At 41.6% G+C, this 21,250-nt stretch overlaps 1 protein-coding gene across 2 annotated transcripts in view; it reads right to left on the bottom strand.

Moving 5' to 3' along the window:
* Positions 1 to 1,214: 1,214 nt before the first annotated feature.
* Positions 1,215 to 21,250, bottom strand: part of SNAP25 (synaptosome associated protein 25) — a 64,068-nt gene continuing 44,032 nt past the window's right edge. Inside the window, exons 4-8 of one of the 2 annotated variants that reach the window (XM_064415707.1) lie at positions 21,197 to 21,245; positions 13,126 to 13,243; positions 8,998 to 9,123; positions 6,758 to 6,902; positions 1,215 to 2,529 (exon numbers count right to left, since the gene is read on the bottom strand). In XM_064415707.1, the coding sequence (XP_064271777.1) occupies positions 2,461 to 2,529; positions 6,758 to 6,902; positions 8,998 to 9,123; positions 13,126 to 13,243; positions 21,197 to 21,245 (507 nt within the window). In that variant the 3' untranslated portion in view covers positions 1,215 to 2,460. Of the gene's footprint in view, positions 2,530 to 6,757; positions 6,903 to 8,997; positions 9,124 to 12,870; positions 12,989 to 13,125; positions 13,244 to 21,196; positions 21,246 to 21,250 lie in introns of both variants that reach the window. The other variant, XM_064415706.1, reaches the window with a different exon arrangement.

Here is a 21,250-nt window from a genome sequence, read left to right as displayed (position 1 = left end):
ACTGAAGTAATTTTCAGCCAGCTCATAGAAGACCCTGAATGCAGTGGAGGAGGATACAAAGACAGCTGCAATGAAACATTTCAAAGTTTCTGTCCTTTAAGCTTCCCATCTGGCAAAAAGTTCCAGTAGTTTGGGTTTTGATCTTTGTTCCACATGAAAACAGATGTCAAAACATGTTCCTTCACAGCAACAGTTATATTTTTGATCAGCTTTAATGGCTTTTGGAAGTATGAGTTTCTTCCGATAGGGTACATTCTTGTCAAATACAAAAAACAATACCTCCAATAACATCTTCATTAGTTGTTTATCTGTTTCTCACCCTTTGCAAATATCCTTGTATTTGCATGTTCCCATTGTGACGCATTTTCCAATATGATTATTGCCCTCCCCCAGTAGGCTTTGACATTGCAGAATGATTGTGCTGTCACAAATACTGGAATGCCCCAACAGACAGGATTAGAAATGGTCAGCAGATTGAAAGTGTTTGCTTGAAGTTTATTCTTTGGTTTGAAGTAGTGGGGGAAAATATTTGCATAAATGAATTTTTAATAGACACCAAAAATAAAAAGCTGCTAAAGAAAATGTAGCTTGTCTGCATTATCATGCAATTTTAATTATGCAAGCATTTATGTTCTTTGTGTATTTTGACTTACGGCCATGTGAGACACATGAGTGAACTGTCACTTGTGCAGAATTAATTCTAATTTGTCCATATAGGGGAAAAAACCCTGGGAAAATATGATAACGCTTTTCATTGGCAGCAAACTCTAGTTGTCCTTAGTCATTTGAGAAAATTATTGTTAGCAGACTATCCAAATTCTGTAGGTCAAAGCCTTCCTTGACAAGAGGTGTATTAGCACATAACTAAATTCACTACGGGAATGGATTTTATCTACTAAGGAACTATATCCTTCTCTGCCATAACATTTATGTCATTTTTTCTTTCCCTTGAACAAGAGAAAATTATTTTGATTTGGTGTTTGGCAATCTGAGCCACGTTATTTAAAATAACAGTCACTTGGAATGTACCAAGTGTAATTTTGCATGTAGTTACTTCTCTACAGTACTGCAAACGAAAATCTTTAGTTTCCCACGAAACACAATACAAAAGCAGTTTGTAAAGAGTCTTCAGACTTTGCACTTCTTCTCCCAGGTGTATTCCAAACAAGTTGTTACTGACACGTAGGGCAACAAATGGATAAAGCAAACATGGATTCTGAGATCTATAATTTTTAATAATCTTTAAACTAGCTACAAAATGTCAATCACTTCACAAACTGACAGGAGACATAAGGAATTTTCATATTACATGCTGTAAATGATATTTATCTCACAGTTTATCTAGAGTTCATTCATTTAGGTTTTTTAGTTATTTTTAATTGTCAGCTACTAAACATCTCAGCGATTTGGTGTGCATAGCTCTAGGTAAGCAACAGAGAACTGTACCAATAACAAACCACATGGGGATAGCGACTAGTAAGAGAGAGCCTTATAAAAATTACATTTCTTTGCACCATTTCATATGGTAGTTGTTTCCTCCAAAAGATAGTCTTCAAAAGCAGCAGACAAACCCAATATATTACACTTATTTCTTTTTGTCTTTGACATATTTTCAGCCAAGCTTTTATTTTGCTGGCAATGGCTAAATGGTGAGTGCCAAATCCCTCTTTTTTTCATAATTAAAAAAAATGTTCATGATTAATAACTATATATATATCAACAAGAAAAAAGTGGCACAACTGCAAACTTGCTGGTATAACATAGTCCCAAAAGAGTTCCGAATACTGAGCATGCTTTTGTTGTCATTGTTGGTGTGCTACTGCCATGGGAAAATTCTTGTTTAAGTAGGAGTCTAAAAGTCTATTTATTCCTCATGCATAACTGCATAAATCACATCACTTTTTAGTGCAATGCTTGTTATAGTAATATAATTCCACATTGTCTAATCATGAAATCATAACAACAGATAATGGCAATGAAGAACTGAAGACAGCAGGTTTAAGTGCTTAAACATCATGATACCCAAAGACAGGAGCATGGCAGTAGCTCTGTGGAATGTCACAGTTTTACAAGAACAATACTGTATATTTAAAGGTTAACAGCACGTTTAGCATTCCAACAGTGTTGTCATTCAGCAAACATCATTAAAAAAAAATGAGAAGGAAATAAAAGGAAAGGAATCCAAAACAGAAACAAGGAAAGGAAAGGAAAAACCCCAAAAAACATCAATAGTGAGCTATAGCCATCAAATCAGCACTATGTACAACCTTTGGAAAGAAAGATATCTAGAAAAAAATAATTACAAGTATCATTTTTGGGAAGCTGACAAACTACACAGGACAACATTTACAATGGGGCCGATATGTGCATGTGTGCAAACCTAGTAGATAAATACCATGATAAAAGCATGAAGGTGCTGCCCTGCTGGACAGCATTAAAAGGAAATGCACTTCTCTGCATTTAACCACTGCCCAGCATCTTTGTTGCACGCTGGTTGGCTTCATCAATCCTGGTTTTGTTGGAATCAGCCTGGGGAAACACAGAGGAATGAGAAGGATGAGTACAGGGAAGAAAGAGAATATGAGAGAAAAAAAGAGTACAGGGAAGAAAGACAGTGCTTTGTAGGTAGTTCCATAATTCCACTAGGCTACGGAAAAATGAAACTTGAAAATACTGGAGAGCTGCCCTTTGTAGTGGTATTAGGGACCCAAAAGGAGATTACAGATTTTCTGTTTTTTCTTCATGTGGCCTTTGAGCAGACCTTTTCTGTTTGTGGTCAGCTCCACTGAACTGTGCCAGACCTGTAGCTGGTGCTGTCCACAGCACTGGTGGTGCTGATGGTAATGGATGACACCATGAGAACTGGTGGTGTGCATCTGCGTTTTGCTGGGGAAAAGCTTCAGAGCCCTCTAAGATTCAGTGGACCCAGACTGTAGTCTAACTTAGATCATCAGGTACTAGCCAAAACTAAAATTTTGGTCAGGGAGCAGAGAAACTGGATCATCTGATGTAGGGAATGCTAGTAAAGATAAATTTATTTGAAAAGATCAGCCTGGATATCTTTGCTCTGCATGTGAAAGAAAGGGAATAGGTGGGAGGGATGCCAGTACTCCAAAGTTCACCAATGTAGTTGCAAAAGAGAGTAGCCTCTTTCATTGGGCAGCAGCATAAACAGGAAAGGCAGGGATTTAAGAAAAGGCAGGGATTCTGCTGTGATTTGAAGCAGTCAAACTGCAATTTAGTCCAGCATAGACTGAGCCATTAGCTGCACTGTTTTCCCTGGGGTAACACCTGCCATGATTATAAAATGCCATTATTAAAATGGCACCACTTGGGAGGTTGGGGAGTTCTCTCTGAGTGGGAAGACACTTGGACCATGACTTTCTGTAGCTCTGCAGAAGTAACTTTTGGAGACTAAAGACACTGTTTTAGCTGACAAAAACTGGCAAAACTCCACTCAACCCCAAGTTGCCATGCCAACTTATTCTAGCAGAGGGACAAGACAGAAAATGGTTTCAATTTTTAAAACCAGACCTGTGGGAAAGGTGAGAATTGTGTTGCTGCTTTAAAATCATGGGCCCCAATAGCAAACTCTTTCTGTGGTTTGATGGCTTTGATGATTGTCCCACATCTCTGGGGAGTATCCCAGAGATGTACAGATTTATTTTAAATCTCCAATTTACAAAGACAGCATAGTGAAGCAACTTTCCCACATGCATTTAAGAATCCTTTAAGAATATTTATGCTGATGTGCAATAAATCTTTCTGAAATATCTTGGGCTTTTCTCCATAATTGTTTTGGAAAATGCTATGTGTATTTTTAGTGCAGTAGCACACGCCAGCTCCTCAACAAGTGTAAATCAGCAAAACTACTCATTACAAGTCACACTCCTTTATTTCAGCCGTGAGTTTGACCTTGTCTACCACAGTACAAATTTGTGTGCTTTTGCCAAAAGGCTACCTAAAAATTTAATGGGTTTGGAAGCAGTTACCTTTGTCACGAAATGCATGAATATTCATTGAACAGTGATTAAACATCATGTTCCTAATTATGTTTAGACATTAGTATCTGGCAGGTGATGTTGCATTGGAGGCAGTGGTATTCTTTGTGCTGACCTTCCCACTTAGGTCAAGACAGAGTGACCTGAGCCCCCTCTACTTTCCTCCCAGCCTCCTATTTATGGTACATTTTAGGGCCAGGTTCTTCTGGTGATGGTGCCATTTGACCTACTCATCACACTGCCATTTTGGTTTTTGTTCCTTTCTCTCTGATCTGAGGAATAGAAAAATAAAGCCTTTTATTCATTGCTGTCCTGATTACTGTGGATGGATCAGATTACATCGCTGCACTATGAGATTGCTCTGGTTTGGATGCAGGAATTCAGTATAACATAAATCCTTTAGGAGCATTTATGATGCATCCCAGGGTACTTTGGCTTAGCTTTGTGATGCACCCCAGCTTTTGTAAACTGTGCCAGCCAAGGGTCTTTCTAAAGATCATAACTGACCCGAAGCACAGTGCTCCAGCTGTCAAGAAAACAACCCTCAATGCTGTGAGGGGGATGAGGGTCTGTTGCCATATTTCATTGCAGACTGGATGTGTGTGCAACTGAGGTTTTGCTGTTATCCAGCTAACCAATATTTCTGTCTTTTATAGAGGGTTTTACAAATACATTGTGTTCCTTTTTCTAGTACCTCATTACTGTATGCCCTTATTCTGAGAAATTTGGCTTATTTTTCACTAAGACTGAAGACTGTCTTATTTTTGTGCTGCTCTCATGACGACTTCTCTGTGTACAATGCAAATCCATCTTTCACAAATGTGTCACTTTCCTTAGCCAAGGGCCCTGGGTGATTTTATGAATGCATTAGCTGTCAATGTTATTTTGTCATTGCTATACAAAATGCCAAAGTCTGTGAGAAGACCACAGAGCTGTGGAAGGCCAGTCCTTCAGCTCACTGCTCTCAGCATGCACTGTTAGAGGTTTGGCCCATGTGCTTTATGTGCACAGAGTCAGTGTTTTCAAAATCCAGATATTTGCAAGCCTGAGCTGGTAGGAGAACAGTGACTTGTTGGGCTTGCTGTATTTTGAGATAGAATCCTGCAGGCACTGGTAGGATGCCACTGATTTCCATCCACAGGGCACATCTCCTGCCACTGTGCCATGAGCAGGGGAAGTGGGAACACAATAATGCACATCATCATTGCTTTGAGAAAATGTATGTCATAGGCTTCGTGTTTAAAGGTACTCATGGTGCAGGCTGTATAAACTCCCTGTCCCCTCTCAAAGTGTAGAGAGATGTGCTGCTTTCTAGCTCTTTGCATTTGAATAGCAACAGTAAATCCTTCCCCCGAGGCTCCTTCTTTTTCCAGAAATATTAAATGGTGCATAATGGCATCCCAGTAATTCTGTGCATTTTCCAGTGCAGTCCAACACATGCAGCTTTATAAAGCAAGACTTTTGACCAACGCCAAGCCACGTGCTCTACATGCCAGGTGGCTCCTCTCTCTCAGGGATGACCTTCCCACCCTTCAGACAATGCATACATCACCCAGTCCTCTCTGGAATCTGCCTCCAATAAGGAAAGCTCTTCACTCTTCTGAGTGAATCCCTCAGTGCAGTATTTTCCTTCATTTTTATTACTAGTTTCTGATATAGTTAACTGACATGAAAAACAGGCATGGGCATCCTGCTTGTTTGAGGAGGCGTGCATGTGTAAGACGGCTCAAGAGCACCAGCTCTACCACTTGAGGTCAGAATTAACTCTAAGCACCACATGTAAGTCCTTGGGTTAGATCCTCAGGTTGTGTAAATCTCGGCGGAAGTGGAGCGTTGTGTTGGTTTTACACCAGATGAAGATCTAGCCTCTTATGTCACTTCAGCCTGGCTGTGCCTGTGCCTGGAGCTCTGCCAGTACCCATGCAGATGGCCTGCAGATCGTGGGATCTCAGGATGGCAGTGAGCTCCCAGCCAGGCTTGGAGGGGGCTGCTCTCTGCTTCAGAAGTCTGCAGTGCAGGTCTGTCACTGGAACAGTGCTTTCTGCCTTTTTAGATGGTGATTTTGCAGAACTAATGCTGAGCTTTTGTATTCCACTGGGGCCCTGTGGGGCCCAATTATGTATAAATAAATAAATAAATAAATATGTATATGTGTATATATATGTATGTATATATACACACACACACACACACACACATAATCTATATACATACACACACACCTTCCCTCAAGAAAGCAGGAGGTATATCTCTGTCCTAATGTTGTTATAAGCAGCACAACAAAACTGGCTGCACTGTTACCATATGGCAAAGATTTGGCATTCTAATAAATCCCCATCCTTCTATGAGGACTGGCTCTCCAAGCAGGTGATCTACTCCTGAGCTGCTCGTGGAGTTTCTCAGGAAGGAAAAGCCCAGGAGGATTTAAAACTTTCCAGGAAGTGCCAGGGCAGTCAGAACCCAGCCCCACAGTTCAGCATAGTTCAGGGCACTTGTCCTTTTCAGAGCTGTTGAAGGAGCCTTGCTGTCTGCTAGGGGGTCCCCTTGCAGCTGTGTGGCAAACTCAACAGCAAGGCTTCAACCCAGCCTGCACTGGAGGTGCAGATTCACAGCAGCGAGCTCTGCTTTGCCCCAAGGATTTAGAGGGAGAAGAGAGGAGCTATTTCTGTCCCTTGTCCTTTCAAGGCCCATTTCTCCCCTTGGAGAAGGGAAAACAGAGCCCCTTTTGGGGTCCTCACGGAAAAGGCAGCTCTTACCTTCTCCATGATCCTGTCAATCTGGCGGTTCTGTGTGTCGATCTCGTTGCCCATGTCCAAGGCCATGTGACGTAAGTTGCCAATGATGCCGCTGACCTGCTCCAGGTTCTCATCCATTTCATTTTCCCGGGCATCGTTTGTTACCCTGGGAACAAAAACCCAATTCTGTAAAGCAGAGGCAGGAGATTCCTCCTGAAACTGTGATTCACCCAAAACCTCCACTGCATCCTCCATCGCTTGTCACCTGAGGAGCAGGCTGCTCAGCTTTGAACAAAAGGGATTAATGAAAAATGTTACATGCTTATTTTTTGGATGTTGGGCTCAATTGTCTGGGTTATCAGTGCTCTGTTTATACTGCTCGTGTCTGCTGTTGGTAGAGGTGTGTTGCTGTCTGAGCTTGCCTGTACCACATGCTGCACCCCTCTGCAGTGATCATCCTTCCCCAAGGATGAAAGCCTGCTCCATTCGGATGTGTGTGTGGTTAGCGTTCATGGGAAGTGCTGGAAGGTGCTGGAATTACCACTTTCCAGCAGTGATAGCAGCTCCCCTCCTTGGACTGCAGATCACTAATGAATGCTGTCCAGTACTTGTATGCTTGCGCTCACAGAGATATTTGGGAAGAGGCGCTTCAGCTGTGAAAATCCTGACCTAGCATCCTATTTAATTAACTGTATTTCTGGTGAAAGACAGAAGCAGCTTCTCTCAGATTTACCGGCTTCAGTAAAGATCATTTATCTCTCAGTCTTAGCACCATCTTTTGCAGTTGCTTGCTTTTTGGAAGGAAAATGTTGTGCTTGAGCCAAGGCCCAGTTCAACTCTCCAGTGACTGAAGAGGCAGGTGGGTACTGATGCTGTGCAAAGCAAGGTCCATGGGTGCCCCTCAGAAAATTCCTATTTTGAGCCTCTTGTGCAGTTTGTGTTCATGTAGGTGCCTGAAGAGTGCTCCAGGCTATTTGCAGAACAATCATGGTGCAGCGTAACCTCCTTCACTGCTGTTCCATTATCATGTCCCAGACTTCATTTTGGTGGGGTTGCCATCCAGAAATTTTTTTAAAAAGTGAATGGCAGACCCATCAAACTTAAATGGCAACTCCATCCCACGCTCCAGATTGCACGACAGCATTGTTTCTATCACACTGATTTCCCTTTATCACAGCAGCCAAAAAAATAAGTGGATAATAGTTTTTGGAAAGATAATTACTTATTAAACTAGTGTCCTTAATCTTCAGAGATCAAAGCTTTGCCTACAAGTATGCTGATAGCATTGTCAGCTAAATACATGCCCCATAAGCTCTGTAATCAGTAGGTACTTTGTCTTGGATCCCTGTGTGTTGTGGGAAGTTTGCAGTGGGGTTGCCTTTAATATAGCTGTGTGCATCAAACTGGCTTTGATTTGAGAGTTCAGGGATTCCCACTCTGTTCCTCCACAGCTGTGGCTTCCCAGCAACTGAGGAATGGGGCATCATTCCCAATGCAGTGAGGTTTTGAGGACACTCATGAGCAGGGGAGGGGTGCACCTCTAGTTTAAAGTGTTCTTCAGGTTCTGGGCTTGGCTCAGTGCTTTGGCAGGAAGCCTGAGGCTTTTTTGTTGTTGAAAAGAAAAGGAAGGCAGCTGGATGCTTTGGTACATCTTCTGGCAAGGATGGATAATGGGCACTACATGCCTCGAGACATAATGGCAATAAACTAGTATTTATCTGACACTTCATTTCTGAGGCATTTGACAAGTGTCATTAGTGAGACCCATGATAAGGCCCCCAGGACAAGTGTTCACACTGGGAGCTGCAGTGCTGAGGACAGTGCTGGCTGGCCATGGCTGTCTGCACCCTCACAGTGCTGCTGTGAAATAAATAAATAGACTTTATTCCTAGTTTGTTATTGCCCAAATCTGGGCAGCCTCAAAAAGAAAGGTTTGGGCTTGTTTTTCAAGCATCCTCTGGTTCTCAGGGCTAAGACCCTTCCTCCCAGGATTTCCAGCAAGGTCACCATCCTTTGCACTAGAGCTCAGGAGACCCTCAGGGCCAGGAGAAGTCCCTGGATGCAGTAAACCTTTAGGTTGTGTCTGAGTCACCTTCAACCTGAATCCGAGCACCACTTGGTGGAAAACGCTGGCTCCATCACACTACCCAGCACCTCTGAAGGAGTTAATGAGCACCACAGAGCTCTTGACCATATGGAAGCAATCTAAATATATCAGTGACAAGGAGAACGGAGAGAAAACAGTGGATAAAAAGGCTCACCTGCGGATAAAGCCACCACTGATGGCCATCTGCTCCCGTTCATCTACGACACGTGCAGGCTGGCTGGCTACAACACCATCCTGATTATTGCCCCAGGCCTTTTTGTAAGCATCGCTTGATTTAAGCCTATGCGAAAAAGATGATGAGTAACAAAGCACCAAGTGCACAAGGTCAAATGCAAAACTCTTTACCTCTCCAAGCTAAAAGCTGAATCAAGCAAATGAGTTTTCAGATAGAGGGTCATTGTTTGTATACCGATATATCATAACCCTGAATAAAAAGAGGGGGTGGGTTTTTTGCTTATTTTTTACTTTACTGCCACAACAGTGATGGTCAGAGCTTTAGTTTCCAATAGGGTGAATTGCAGTTGTCAGGTCTACAACATTGCACACAGGTTTTTGGATGTTGACTTAGTTTCCAGAATGAAGGAAAATTTTAAAAGAAAAAAAAAAGAAAAAAAAAGGAAAAAGAAGAGAAGAAAAACAGATAAGTAGAAAACGTTTCATTTCAGTGACACATATGTTTTGACATCAAACACAGAGGACGTACTGGCAGACAGACATAAATACAGAACTGCCAAGTATAGTGTGTACATCACATCACAGCAACACACCCTCTTAGAGAAAAACAGATTTGGCTACAATTTAATATTTTACCATGCAGCATATTTGGCTTCTGATGATATTTTTTCAATATGTATGTGGCATAATAGGCATTAAAAGCCACTGACCTTTCCCAATGTGATTTGGGGATGATTTTATCATAGGGTTCATTAGATTTTTCAAATAATATATCGGTACTTGAAAATAGTAATCATACATCGACAGTTGATGTACAAACCTTTGTCCACAGAGACAAAAAGTAAAATAGGCAGAAGTGAAATGAGTGCAGGAGAAAATAAAAGATACGAGCAATCTAGCATCAGAAAGGGAAATTTTTCTACATTTTCCTTCATGCACCAGCTACAGGCATGAATAAGAAGTAAAGCATTCTCACTAAGCACAGTTGCCCCAATAGTTCATCATACCCTCAATGCATCAGCAGTAACAGCCTTCACAATAAGCAAGACACAGGCAAAAAAGGATCATCACTTCCTTCAGGAATTTTAAACCACAGGACTTCAAAAATAGCCTAGCAACTTGTTATATTTGTATTTTGTGGCAGTTACATTAACCTTCAGAGAGCCATTTTTGACTGAGCTGCCGTGGATAGAAAATTAAAATCCAGGCACCCCTAGAGTGACAGATTGACATGTGCAGCCTATTTTGGGCTGCTGTCGTTGGGGTCACCAGACAAGATTGAACATTTTAACAGGGGAATGTAAGGATCTGGGGTCCACAGGTATAAGTTTGTGATTTTATTCTGGAAATGAGTCTGTTTCCAACAAAACCACTGGGAGCTGCAAATCTCTGTGGTTTCCCTGTTCCTTGGCCAGCTCCAATCAGTACTATAAACAGCCCTGTGGCTTGGATTTTGGGAGAGGAACTGAACGTGCTTCTGGGAGATTTGGGAAAGGACATGACAAACCCATCTCTGGTGTCATGCTCTCTCCATGCCCTCTGAAGCAGCTCAGTTTTAAATGAGCCTGAAGATGTGTTGTATGATCCAATATAGAATTAAAATATAGATTAAAAGAGGATCTTTCCTACTCATCTGTTCTGTTGCTTATTTTCTATTGAAGTTTGTGAAGACTTAAAAATATGATGGTTGGCTTGTTTAATTTTAGTTCTCTGAAACTATACATCAGCTTTGGCATTTCTAAAATGCCTGAAAGTAATTCTCTTGCTGCGTATACATTTACAGGGTTTTGCCTGTTCTTTAGACCTGTGCAACTTTATCAGTGAGACATTTTCTATTTTTGAGGTAAATTATTTTATTTATACCCAGAATCTGATCTCTTGTTTTCTTGTGGACTTCCAATTAAAGTCAACAGGTGGAGCTTGGATCTGCTCATGGTCAATAGCAGTTGTCCTTTTGAATGCAACCTGGTCAAAGTTCCATGCTGTGGGCATTTTCGGTTTCCTAAGAACGTAGGATCAAGCTTTACATATTTTTAAGGCTCAAGGAATTGTACTTTCACTGTATATCAGGGTAGAGTTACATGTGAAGTGGATAATCTTTTTATAAATATATGCCATTAATCTCCCACCAGCCAGAAGAGCTTTAGGGGATGATGGTGATTCTGATGCCCAGAACTGTATGGATTTCTCTCTCTCCCACACTCCACTCCTCAGAACATTGTCTTATCTGTACCGGTGGGGTCCTGGCTTAGTGGCTCAGGGAACAGTCTCTGAAACCATCCTTCATCCATCCTCTGAGCATTGGCTAGCAGTACTGCTCTCTGAAATATGGCTGCAGACTGATAGGGTCAGAATGCCTTAGAGAAGGGAAGAGGGCCCTTTACAAATTCATGTCCCCTACATCCCCTGCAGAATCATTCTGTTCTTGCAGCATGATGCTGCAGCCGTAGTGAAACACCAAATGTTTTAGTGCCACGTGCCAGGTGCTAATCCCATCGCTGTCACATGTCTGGCTGTCACTTCTGAGCTTTTACAGCTCGTACAGTGTGGGAGATGTGAAGTTTCTGCTGCATTTGTACCTGCAGCTCTTGTGCACCAGCTCCTCTGGCACAGGGCACCAAGGGCTGCAGCCTGTGAGATCTCACAGCCCTTGCAAAAGGCATGTATGCAGCCCTTCCCATTCCTCCTGCCCCCTCTCCCATCGCACATCAAGGCTATAATAATTCTGGGCAAAATGTTTACCCCAAAAAAGTATTCAAGGCTTGGTACAAAGAAGCAAAAAACCTGAGGCAGAATCTGCATTGTGTCCCAAGGGAATTAACTTCAAAATAAATGTGATTGATTAGGCAAAACCCTAGCCCTGCTCCTCTGATTTTTGGCAAAATACCCTATGAACTCTATGGCAGCTCTCTTTCCTTTTGGTCTTGATAATCAGGGTAGGATCAGGCTTTGGCTGTGAACGAAGTTCACATAGAAAGGGAATTTAATTCTACAGCAACAGTCCTCTCTGCTTTGTTTCCTGCACAATCTCTGGCCAACCATTTAAGAATGTTTTCCTGCAACCTGGTTTCATGCCTACTCACTGCATGCTGGATTTGCCATTCCTCAAGGACTTTGGGTTGGTCCTTGGTCTCCTACACCCGCATAACCGCACATCACATTTTCATTTGGCATTTAAAACAAGCTTGGCATTACTTGGAGGACGGTTTCGTTCAAGTGTGATGGCATGCAAGCAAATTCAATGCATTTCAACATTTCTGCTTAGTGTACGTGCTTCCCAAACAAGAGAAATTTGGCATGTTGAGGTTTTGTCAAATTTTTTGCCTGTGGCAGGATGAAAACCATTTCAAGTTGGGTTCCAATTATGAAACATCACATCTCTTTCAAGATCTCATCAAGGACTATTTCTGCTGAACAACGAAAACTGTGATTTTCATCCATAATTTGGAGCAATGTTTAGTATGACCTCTTCTGCATTTTTTCAGCTCTTTTGTTTATGAAACTTGTTCATGAAAATATGTTTCAAAATTTAGAATGTCCAGGAATAAGGTAGCCCCAAGTGTTTTTGTCCGCTAGAAAATGGAACCACTCAGTACACTTTGTGTAAAATGTTGAAACTTTTACCATTAAAAGGTGTCAACAGTGAAGCTTTCACTGCAGTATGCCTGATTTTAATGCATCTACAGTAATTCCCAGTCAGTTGTCTATGCTATGAAATGAATGCATTTGAACCAGAATCGTTCTTTCTGCATGCCACATGCTCATCCTGTCCATGTGCCTAGCAAGGATGAGCTTCACAAGGCCTTTGGGATCAGCCTTAAGTGCTCAAAGAGATGAGGCAGGCAGCACCTACTTGTTACATGGACAGACACAAAGACCACAGAATTTTCCTAGGTCCGTCAAATTCTTTTCTGCTTCTTTCATGTCCTTATTGATTTGGTCCATTCCCTCTTCGATGCGTTCCAGTTGTTCTGATTAAACACAAGTATTTTATCCCCACAGAATGAAGCAGATGGAAAAGGACAAAGAAAAAAAAGACAAAAACTTCAGACATTCACTGTGACAAAAAACCGGACACCACACAGCAGAGCCGGTACCCAGTACCTACTTGTTACAAGGACATATGAAAAGGCCACAGCATTTCCCTAAATCTTTTAAATTTTTCTCGGCCTCCTTCATGTCTTGGTTGATATGGTTCATGCCTTCTTCAACACGATCGAGTTGTTCTGGTCAGGACAAAGGGATGACAGTGTGGAATGAATTGTATTTTTGTTTGTTTGATTTTGTCTTCAACAGAACATGAAAAATGACCATGTAGAACTGAGTTAATAATGACATTACAATGCATTAATCTGAGCTGATGCATTGCTGAAAGGATGTATGCTGCATTGGATGCTGAAGATCTTTTTTTATTAGTATGGGAAGAGTAAAACAAAGGAGAAATTTATTTGAAATATATTAATATAAACAAGATGTAATGATATAGAAAGGAAGGGTTATAAAGTTCAAGGTCCAGAAACATAATACAATACATCAACTTACTAAGACACAGTGACATCCAGGAGAAAGAAAGATAGTGTTATTATTTTGCATTTATGTATGTTAATATTAGGGAAAAGAAGTCCTTCCATGGAAAACGCTTCCGGTACTTACGCTTACAAATGCCTCAGAATTAGGTGGGTTTGGGCAGCACAACTGCTGTGACTAGTGAGTGAGAGAGCTGGTAGTTAATGGTAGTGGTAATGGAGAGAGCTGTTAAGGGCTGGTGTCGAGGTGCCCTTTCTTCCAGAGGCCGAGGAAACAGACCTGCCACTTCGGCTGGTGCTGGGTATTGATCTCTAGTCCGAGTGGCCTCAGGGCTGGCTTTCTTCCCTGAGTGGGTGCTGCAGATCAGGAGTGATTTGCAGCAAACCTCAGTGAGCACAGAGGAACTAAAACCACTCCGGGAGCCGATGCTCTCTGCGAGAGGGTCACCGGCTGTGGCGTTCCTTGTCTCTCCCAAGGGACCTTATGGAAACAGGCATTGGGTGAAGACTCATGTTTTCAGTGGGGTCACTTCTGCTTTGCTCCAGTGCAAGGTAAGAAGCACCAGGCACAGAAACCAGACACATATAGACCCTGTCTCTCTGCTGGCATTAAACAAAATTTGGCATATTTCCATCTAAGGCTGATGGGTTTTCTTAGTGACTTGGTTTTCTAAGTGATTTGGTGGCTCAGAATAACTTAATGTGTTAATTCTTTTCACTTTTAAAGCTGGGGAAAATGCCCTAGAGGAACAGAATGCCACAACATAAAAGTGTAGGAACAGGATTCTCCGCTGAGATAAACAGATATAGATCCAATTGGATCAAGGGTCTTGTGTGGAGTCTGCAGTAGGGACAGCATTTTAAGTGGGATTCACATTTCACACCATTTGTTCCTAAAGGATAGACTCAGATACTACCCAGGATCAGAAAGGTACTTGGAGTGGCATTTCAATCCATTAAAAATTGTAACTGTACCTAATGAGGAAAAGTAAAGCAGTCCCAGTAAATCACAAATACATCCCTAGTCCCCATATGGAATAGAAAAACACTGAATTAGACTGCAGAGGAAGGAACTAAGAGCCCTGGTTATAGAAGGAATTTAATGTCATCCCTGATGTTAACTGAGTCCTATCCAGAAAAAAAAAAAAAAAAAAAAGAAAGAAGAAAATTTTAGAAGAAAATTCATATGCATATTGACATCAGTAAAAAGCTCTTCTTAACTTCTTTGAGAACATGAAGAGGCCTAATTACTTACTTGGGTTTTTAATAACAATTGAAGTTTAGCTTTTCAAAGCTTTCTGGGGGGTTTTGATACCCAGTTCCCATTAAAATTAATTTTATTTAATTAATTTTAAGGGGAAAAGGAACCTCACCCCTTAAGGGCCTAGAAAATCCTGGGCTAAAGCTGGAATAGTTCAAGTATTGAACTTGTGCTTTTTGTTTACTTCTTGCATGACACTGGGCTTTGAGAAGGAGAGGTGCCATGTCAGTATGGTGAGACTCATCTGCCTTTCTGCTGTCAGCTCTCATTCTCCTCAGCTGGATGGGCCTCTCTCCTGGTACCACGGGAGTTATTGATCCCAAATCCAAGGATATATTTAGAGGATCAGAGTTACCTGGCACCGCCCTCTGAAAGGGTCACACACTGTGTAAGCAAAGGATTGGGAAACCAAGAAGGAAGCCTGCAAGAGGGACTGCACAGGTTCAGCCAGGTAAAGTGCTGTGCTGAGAACCAGAAAAGCAAGGTGTGATTGTCTTAATGCACGTTGTAATTTAGGCTTCAGCAGAAGCTTTGGTTGGTGTCCGTAGGCACAGACTGTAATTCTCATCAGAAATGTGAGTCTGTGGTAGAAGGGGACACCCCTCCCCGTGCTCCTGCTCTTCGCCTGGGCAACGCTTGCTCTTGCTCCGGGGAGCAGCTGTGGGAGTGTGAGCTGGCTTTGATGCTGGTTCATGCAGCGTGATGGGATTTGCTGCACTTCTGCCACAGGCTCCCAGCTCCTCATTCCGAGCACTGCAGAGCCCCTTGGCAGTTAAAAGATGGCTGGACCCACACGTGCCTTTTGACACTGGGGGAATATGAGAGGTGTCTGGTCTTTCTTTCTTTGATTTTCCTGCTAGTGCTTCTCTAAGCTGGTCTGTCCAGTAGCAAAAGCCAGGTTCACACTGCATGGGTCAGTCCTAGGTCTGGTACCACTGGGGGTTCTCAGTGGAAACAATTCTCCTTGCCTAGATGCACATTCTCTAAAGCCATGTATGCAACAGGTCCTTTAGTACTGTCTTTACCTGTTTTCTGTTCTGCCCAAATAAATGAGTGCTTGTTGAAGAGTATATTTGGCACAACTCAAAGACTTCCATTTAACTACAGCCCTCTCTAGAATCTTGACATTTTTTATCCTACTTCAGGATTTGTGTTTGATGCCTGGGCTGTTGCTGAATAGGAAAGGGAGCCACAACTCATTTATCTTCCATTAAAGGAAACCTCATCAGTGTAAAAAACTCCATGTCATATTTGTAGCCCAGAAGTCTGGACAGCTGGCTGCTGGTCCTAAAGCCACTTGCTAGTTGTTAATGTCGTGGGCTGGATTGTTAACTGGTTTGAATCAGCATAGTTATGCTGGCTTTGTGGAGCAATGACAATTTATACCTGTCGAAGATCTGGTCCCACAGGCAAGGAAATAGATTCATGAGTCTAACCACAATTACTGAGGCATAAATATTATAGTGGAATTAACTTAATGGGGTCACGCTGGATTTGTTTTGGTATAAATGCTATTAAAATGTGGCCCAGAATGAATCACTGCCGGTAGGAAATCAGATGGCAATCGAGAGGTTAATTTAATGTCTGTGTCCATAGATCTTCCCTATTCCAACATTCTGTGCTGTATTAAAGGTTTTAGGGAAGACAGTTTGTTGGCATATACTGCCATGAGCCTACGCAAATTCACGCCTACGAGAGATAATGCCTTTTGTCTTCCATTTAGAGAAGCCCTTCAAGGTCAGAGTTTGAACATCTTTTGAGTTTGTTGCAATATTATTTGAATAAACTGCACCTATATGTTTATGTGTGATATATACCTAAGAGAATTGGCGCTGTCTGGAGGCAGAATACACATCAGAAATACATTTCATTGTGATTTCCTTCATTTTTTTTCCCCTCTGGAAAATGCTGCAACCCTTTTTCTATCTTGATGTCTGAGAGCATCACTTTCATTTCAAGGCAGTGACCATAAATCTTCCTCCAGATCTTACAGCAAACAAATGCCCTATCTTAAGGCACAGACAAGAATAGATTTTTGCCTCTATCATTATACTTGTGAATTACTCCTGTAAGGTAACTGAGGGAACACAAGCTAGTCCTGTTAGTTTTATCATAGTTGTGGCCATTGGCCAGTGGGTCTTTGCCAGGATCTCCTGTAACATCCTGGCAATTCCCCATCCTGTGACTGATCTGGAGAAGTGGCTGGGGGAGGGAAGCTGTGGCAAGGGTATCCCTCAGCTGCTCCTGTGGTGTCTTGAGCAAAAACATCTGCAAAAGCATCTTACAGGGCATTGGTAGCAAGACCAGCACAGAGCAAGTGTGGTGTTGCTTCACCTTTGCTTCCCCATCTGCAATTTATAACAAATATTCCTTCACTGGTGTCCAGGATCTAGGGCCTGTGCTTGAATGTCAGTTAAATGCCTGTGGAGCTTGGAACTTGCTCCTTTGCCTGGTGTATTGTGCAGCAAAGCAATTTTCCCCAAGGGCAATTTTAATTAGAAAAAAAAGGAAGAAAACACAAAGGACATCTTAAGAACACATTGCAATCATAATTGCATACAAGAGGGTTTAATTTGAGACTCAGCAGATGAACTATTTCCAAAGCTAGGCTGTCATCCCATTTTCCATAAGGGAGAATCATCCTGGAGCGTAGACTGTGGGACAGCCTTTTCAGAGATGCTGAGCTCTGAGCGAGCTGTGCTCTGGGAGGCACTGCTGGGCACAGGTACCCGTGGAAGAAAGCTGGAGGGGAGAGCTGTGAGCCCACATGTAGCTGTGCTAAAAATAACAGCAGACAAAGGCACAACCTGCTTTGTGTGGGTTCATTTGTCTTTTGTTCTGTGCTACGATTTCAGCATAATTAATACCATCTTCCTTGTGAAAACTGGAGTAGTAGTTGTTAGTCTCCTTTTATTTTGCTAATTATCCATAACATACAAAACTGCCAAACCCACAGCTCCTGCAAAAGCAGCGGAGGTCAGCTCGCATGTGTGCCAGTGCTTTTGTTTGTGGGATTGCCCAGTTATTTCCAAGTTTTACCTCCTTTGTAAGCTTGATGTAAAGTAAGATCTGCTGGGTAGATTAATCTGCTGCCCATGTTCCCCAGCATTGCTGTTTGTGCATTCATGGTGCAAAGAGAAAATTCCAATTGCACTGACATTTTCTTTGTCTCTTATCAAAGTTGTGGCTATTCCTCTGTCTTGGATGAAAAATGACTGTGCTGCTACTGTTGTTATTGGAAAAGTTTCTCCCTTCCACCTCATTTGGAATACAAGAACAAAATTCTTCTGTAATAAACTGCATGAGGACATTATCACACAAAAAAATGTCCTTGAAGGTCCAAATCTTTAATCCTGCTACTATGGCCAGGTGATGGGAGTTTCCTATGGATGAACAGAGTTACCAGCCTGGGACCTTTGCTGTGTTAGTGCTTCAGGTTACCTTCATGTCTTCACTTTGTACTATTAGTTTAATTTCTACTGGCTGCTTTTAACCAAAATGCATCCAAATATTAACATTTTTCTAAGTTAGCATGTTTTAAAGAAGCAGAGGAATTGTCATTGCTCAATAATCCTTTGCAGCATTTATTTTTTCATGTAAAATATGAGCATTTTAGTGTAAAGAGTTATATACATATTTATATTTAAATCACTAATTATGGGAGATTGACTCAAAACCAGATTTTAAAAAATGTAAGCATTATAGATGCACATGTGGTCTGGGAAAGACTTTCTTAGTGATGGAAAAAAAACAACAAGGAAATCTAAACTCCTGGCTCCTTCCTGTGGGCTCCCCAGGGGAAGAGCTGTGTTCAGCTGCTTTGGGTGACAATACCTGACCGAAAATATGATAACTCTTGATATTGCAGAGGGGCTACTCAGGGTCCCATGCTTCAGAGGACAGAGAGTCTCTAGGTTTTATGGGAGTGCCATTCTCTGTGGGACAGGGAGTTCTTGTGAAGCTCCAGATCTGTGTGGGTTATGACAGACTATAACCTGCTGTGCAGCCAGCTGTGCTAAACCTTTGGGCAAGAGCAGCTACCCAGGCTGGCTTTGTTGTACAAATACCTGGCATTGGGAAATTACCTTGGCTTACTGCCTTTTATGATCCCAGACACTTCTGCTCACTGATAGCGGAAAATCAGCTCTGCTTTGCACTGCTTGGGTTGAATTGGCTCAGAAAGGTTTTTCCATGTAAGGTCTGTTTAACTTCAAAACAAGCAATTTTGTAAGGAAACCTAGAAATAGAGCTTCAAGCAAGTGCAGAGATTAGATCTTCTGCCTGCCGCCCACTGGAAAGATCAATGTCATGTTTTCTGTATATTTAACACCTAATAATCTTAAGTGACTTGTGCAGTCAGCTGCGAAGAGATCACATGGCAGTGTTAGCAAATGATTTCCTTAATCTGATAATCTGCTGAGACATGCGTGAGCTGCACACGTTCCACTAATTACACAGGGTTCAAAGTCATCATCAGTGTATTTTGCCCAGTAGTGTAAGTCCTTTATGGCTACAATGAAATTAAAAAATTAGCAATTATTACACCTACATATGGTTAAAATGGAGAAAACTTAATTAAACATTTAGCACAGTACAAGGTTACAATATTTTCAGGGTTGGTAACATTATTTGGCTGTTTTCCTTGAGAGAAACCCACACTGTATAGTCATAAGCTAAATTTACTGAACCACTTAAGGCATGACCACAGCCAATTTAAAGAGGCTTCAAGACCTTCCGAGTCTTTCCTGGAGGTATTGACTAACTGCATCTGTGACTGTACAGCACGCATTTCAGGCTTCACTCTCAAGAAGGGTTTAATGCTGTGCTCCCTGGACTCCAGAGAGATGAGTGTGTCCAGTCTCAGCTCCTTGGCTCACTCAGATTGTCCTTCCTGCTACTGAGTGAATCAGTCAGAAAACTTCTGAATACAGGGCTTTAACAATTGTAGAATTCCAAAATAATAATTTAAAAACCCAGCAAAATTCAGGATTAAAATAAAAATAAACCTCCCTAGCAAATCTGTGGAAATAGAGCAGTTAAAGAACAGAAACATACGTTCCCAGGAGCCACTAAAGTTTCTGGTACTCTGCCTGTGAATTACATTGCAAGACAAACCTGGGTATTAGCATACTTTCTTTGACAATATTTGTGATTTATTACAACCGTATAATCCACTGCTGAAACAAAACACATTATTTAGACAGGTGCCATATCTGTTTCAACACAAGTAATTTCTGGTTTTCTGTATTTGGTGGTTTTCTACTGCCATTATTTTTTGAAGACAACAAAATGTTCTCTGTGACATTTTTCTTGTCAAGACAAATCGATATGACAAAATTCGGTTAATTTTTTTTTCCCTAAATGTGAGGATGTGGAGGGAAAGCAATGAGACATACATAGAAGAAAATACTTTCCATTTAGGTCCTGTTATTACTTTTCATTCATTATAGTGTCAGAGAGGCAGGGACATTAAAACTGGAAAGGCCCTGTCGGCTTCTGCAGTCCATTTCCCAAGAATTCCGTACCCTGGCTTATTATCATTGTCTAGGTTTGATGAGTAACACAGCATTACCTCTGCAGAAATAATAATAATTTTGTGTCCTGCCACATAGTAAATAATAACAAGGGCCTTTGGGGGGCTGGTCTGATAGAAAGTAGCAGAAATTTCTGCTCTGTTGATTTATTGGAGACACCATTTTCCTGGGGCTGTGGGTCTATGGCAAATGAAGACTTATTAGTTTTATTGAGAGGGAGAGAAGGCTACCTTTTCTTTGTAATATTATGAAGGGCAAAAATGTAATTTCCTGGAATGTATTGAACATATCAGGCTCTCTTTGTCATTGCCATCTGCAGACAGGTAGTGTAAGTCTGAAACTTCCTATATGGACAATTGTAATGAACTGATTGTGGAATACCTTTAATGTTTCAATTCTGTCATCCTCACTGCCTCACTACTGCACAAAAAGTAACTGAATCTTACACAAACTAAACCCATTTACCTTCTCTTGGGATGCATTTGTTACATGTCTTTCACTTGTGATTTAAGTGGAAAAATTACGTAGCACCTGCATAAATAATGCTGGATTTTACACTTCTAGAGGAAAATCTTCTGGTCATATAGCTGGATCTTGACCCAAAGCTTGCTGAAATCAAATGGTGATTTGGTTGAGTTCAGCCTGCAGCTCTCTTTGACATCAATCAAAAGAAGTACAGACTCTTAGGCAGCTGTTGTACATTTTTCTCTGCTGGAGAAAAAAGCTAAAGGCAAAGAGGATTTGGGGTTCTCATGCACAACCACACGTATTTTCTGTCCCTTGTTTCCAGGGCTGCACACAGTCAGTAAAGCACTTTGAGAAGGGTTATACTTCCTTACTGAAGCAATCTGAACTTACCTCCTTGCTCATCCAACATAACCAAAGTCCTGATACCAGCATCTTTACTCTACA

This window comes from Passer domesticus, chromosome 3, assembly GCF_036417665.1.
Source record: "Passer domesticus isolate bPasDom1 chromosome 3, bPasDom1.hap1, whole genome shotgun sequence".
Taxonomy (NCBI): Eukaryota; Metazoa; Chordata; class Aves; order Passeriformes; family Passeridae; genus Passer; species Passer domesticus.
The sequence above is the reverse complement of the archived record's forward strand: the minus strand, read 5'-3'. Positions and strand labels throughout refer to the sequence as shown.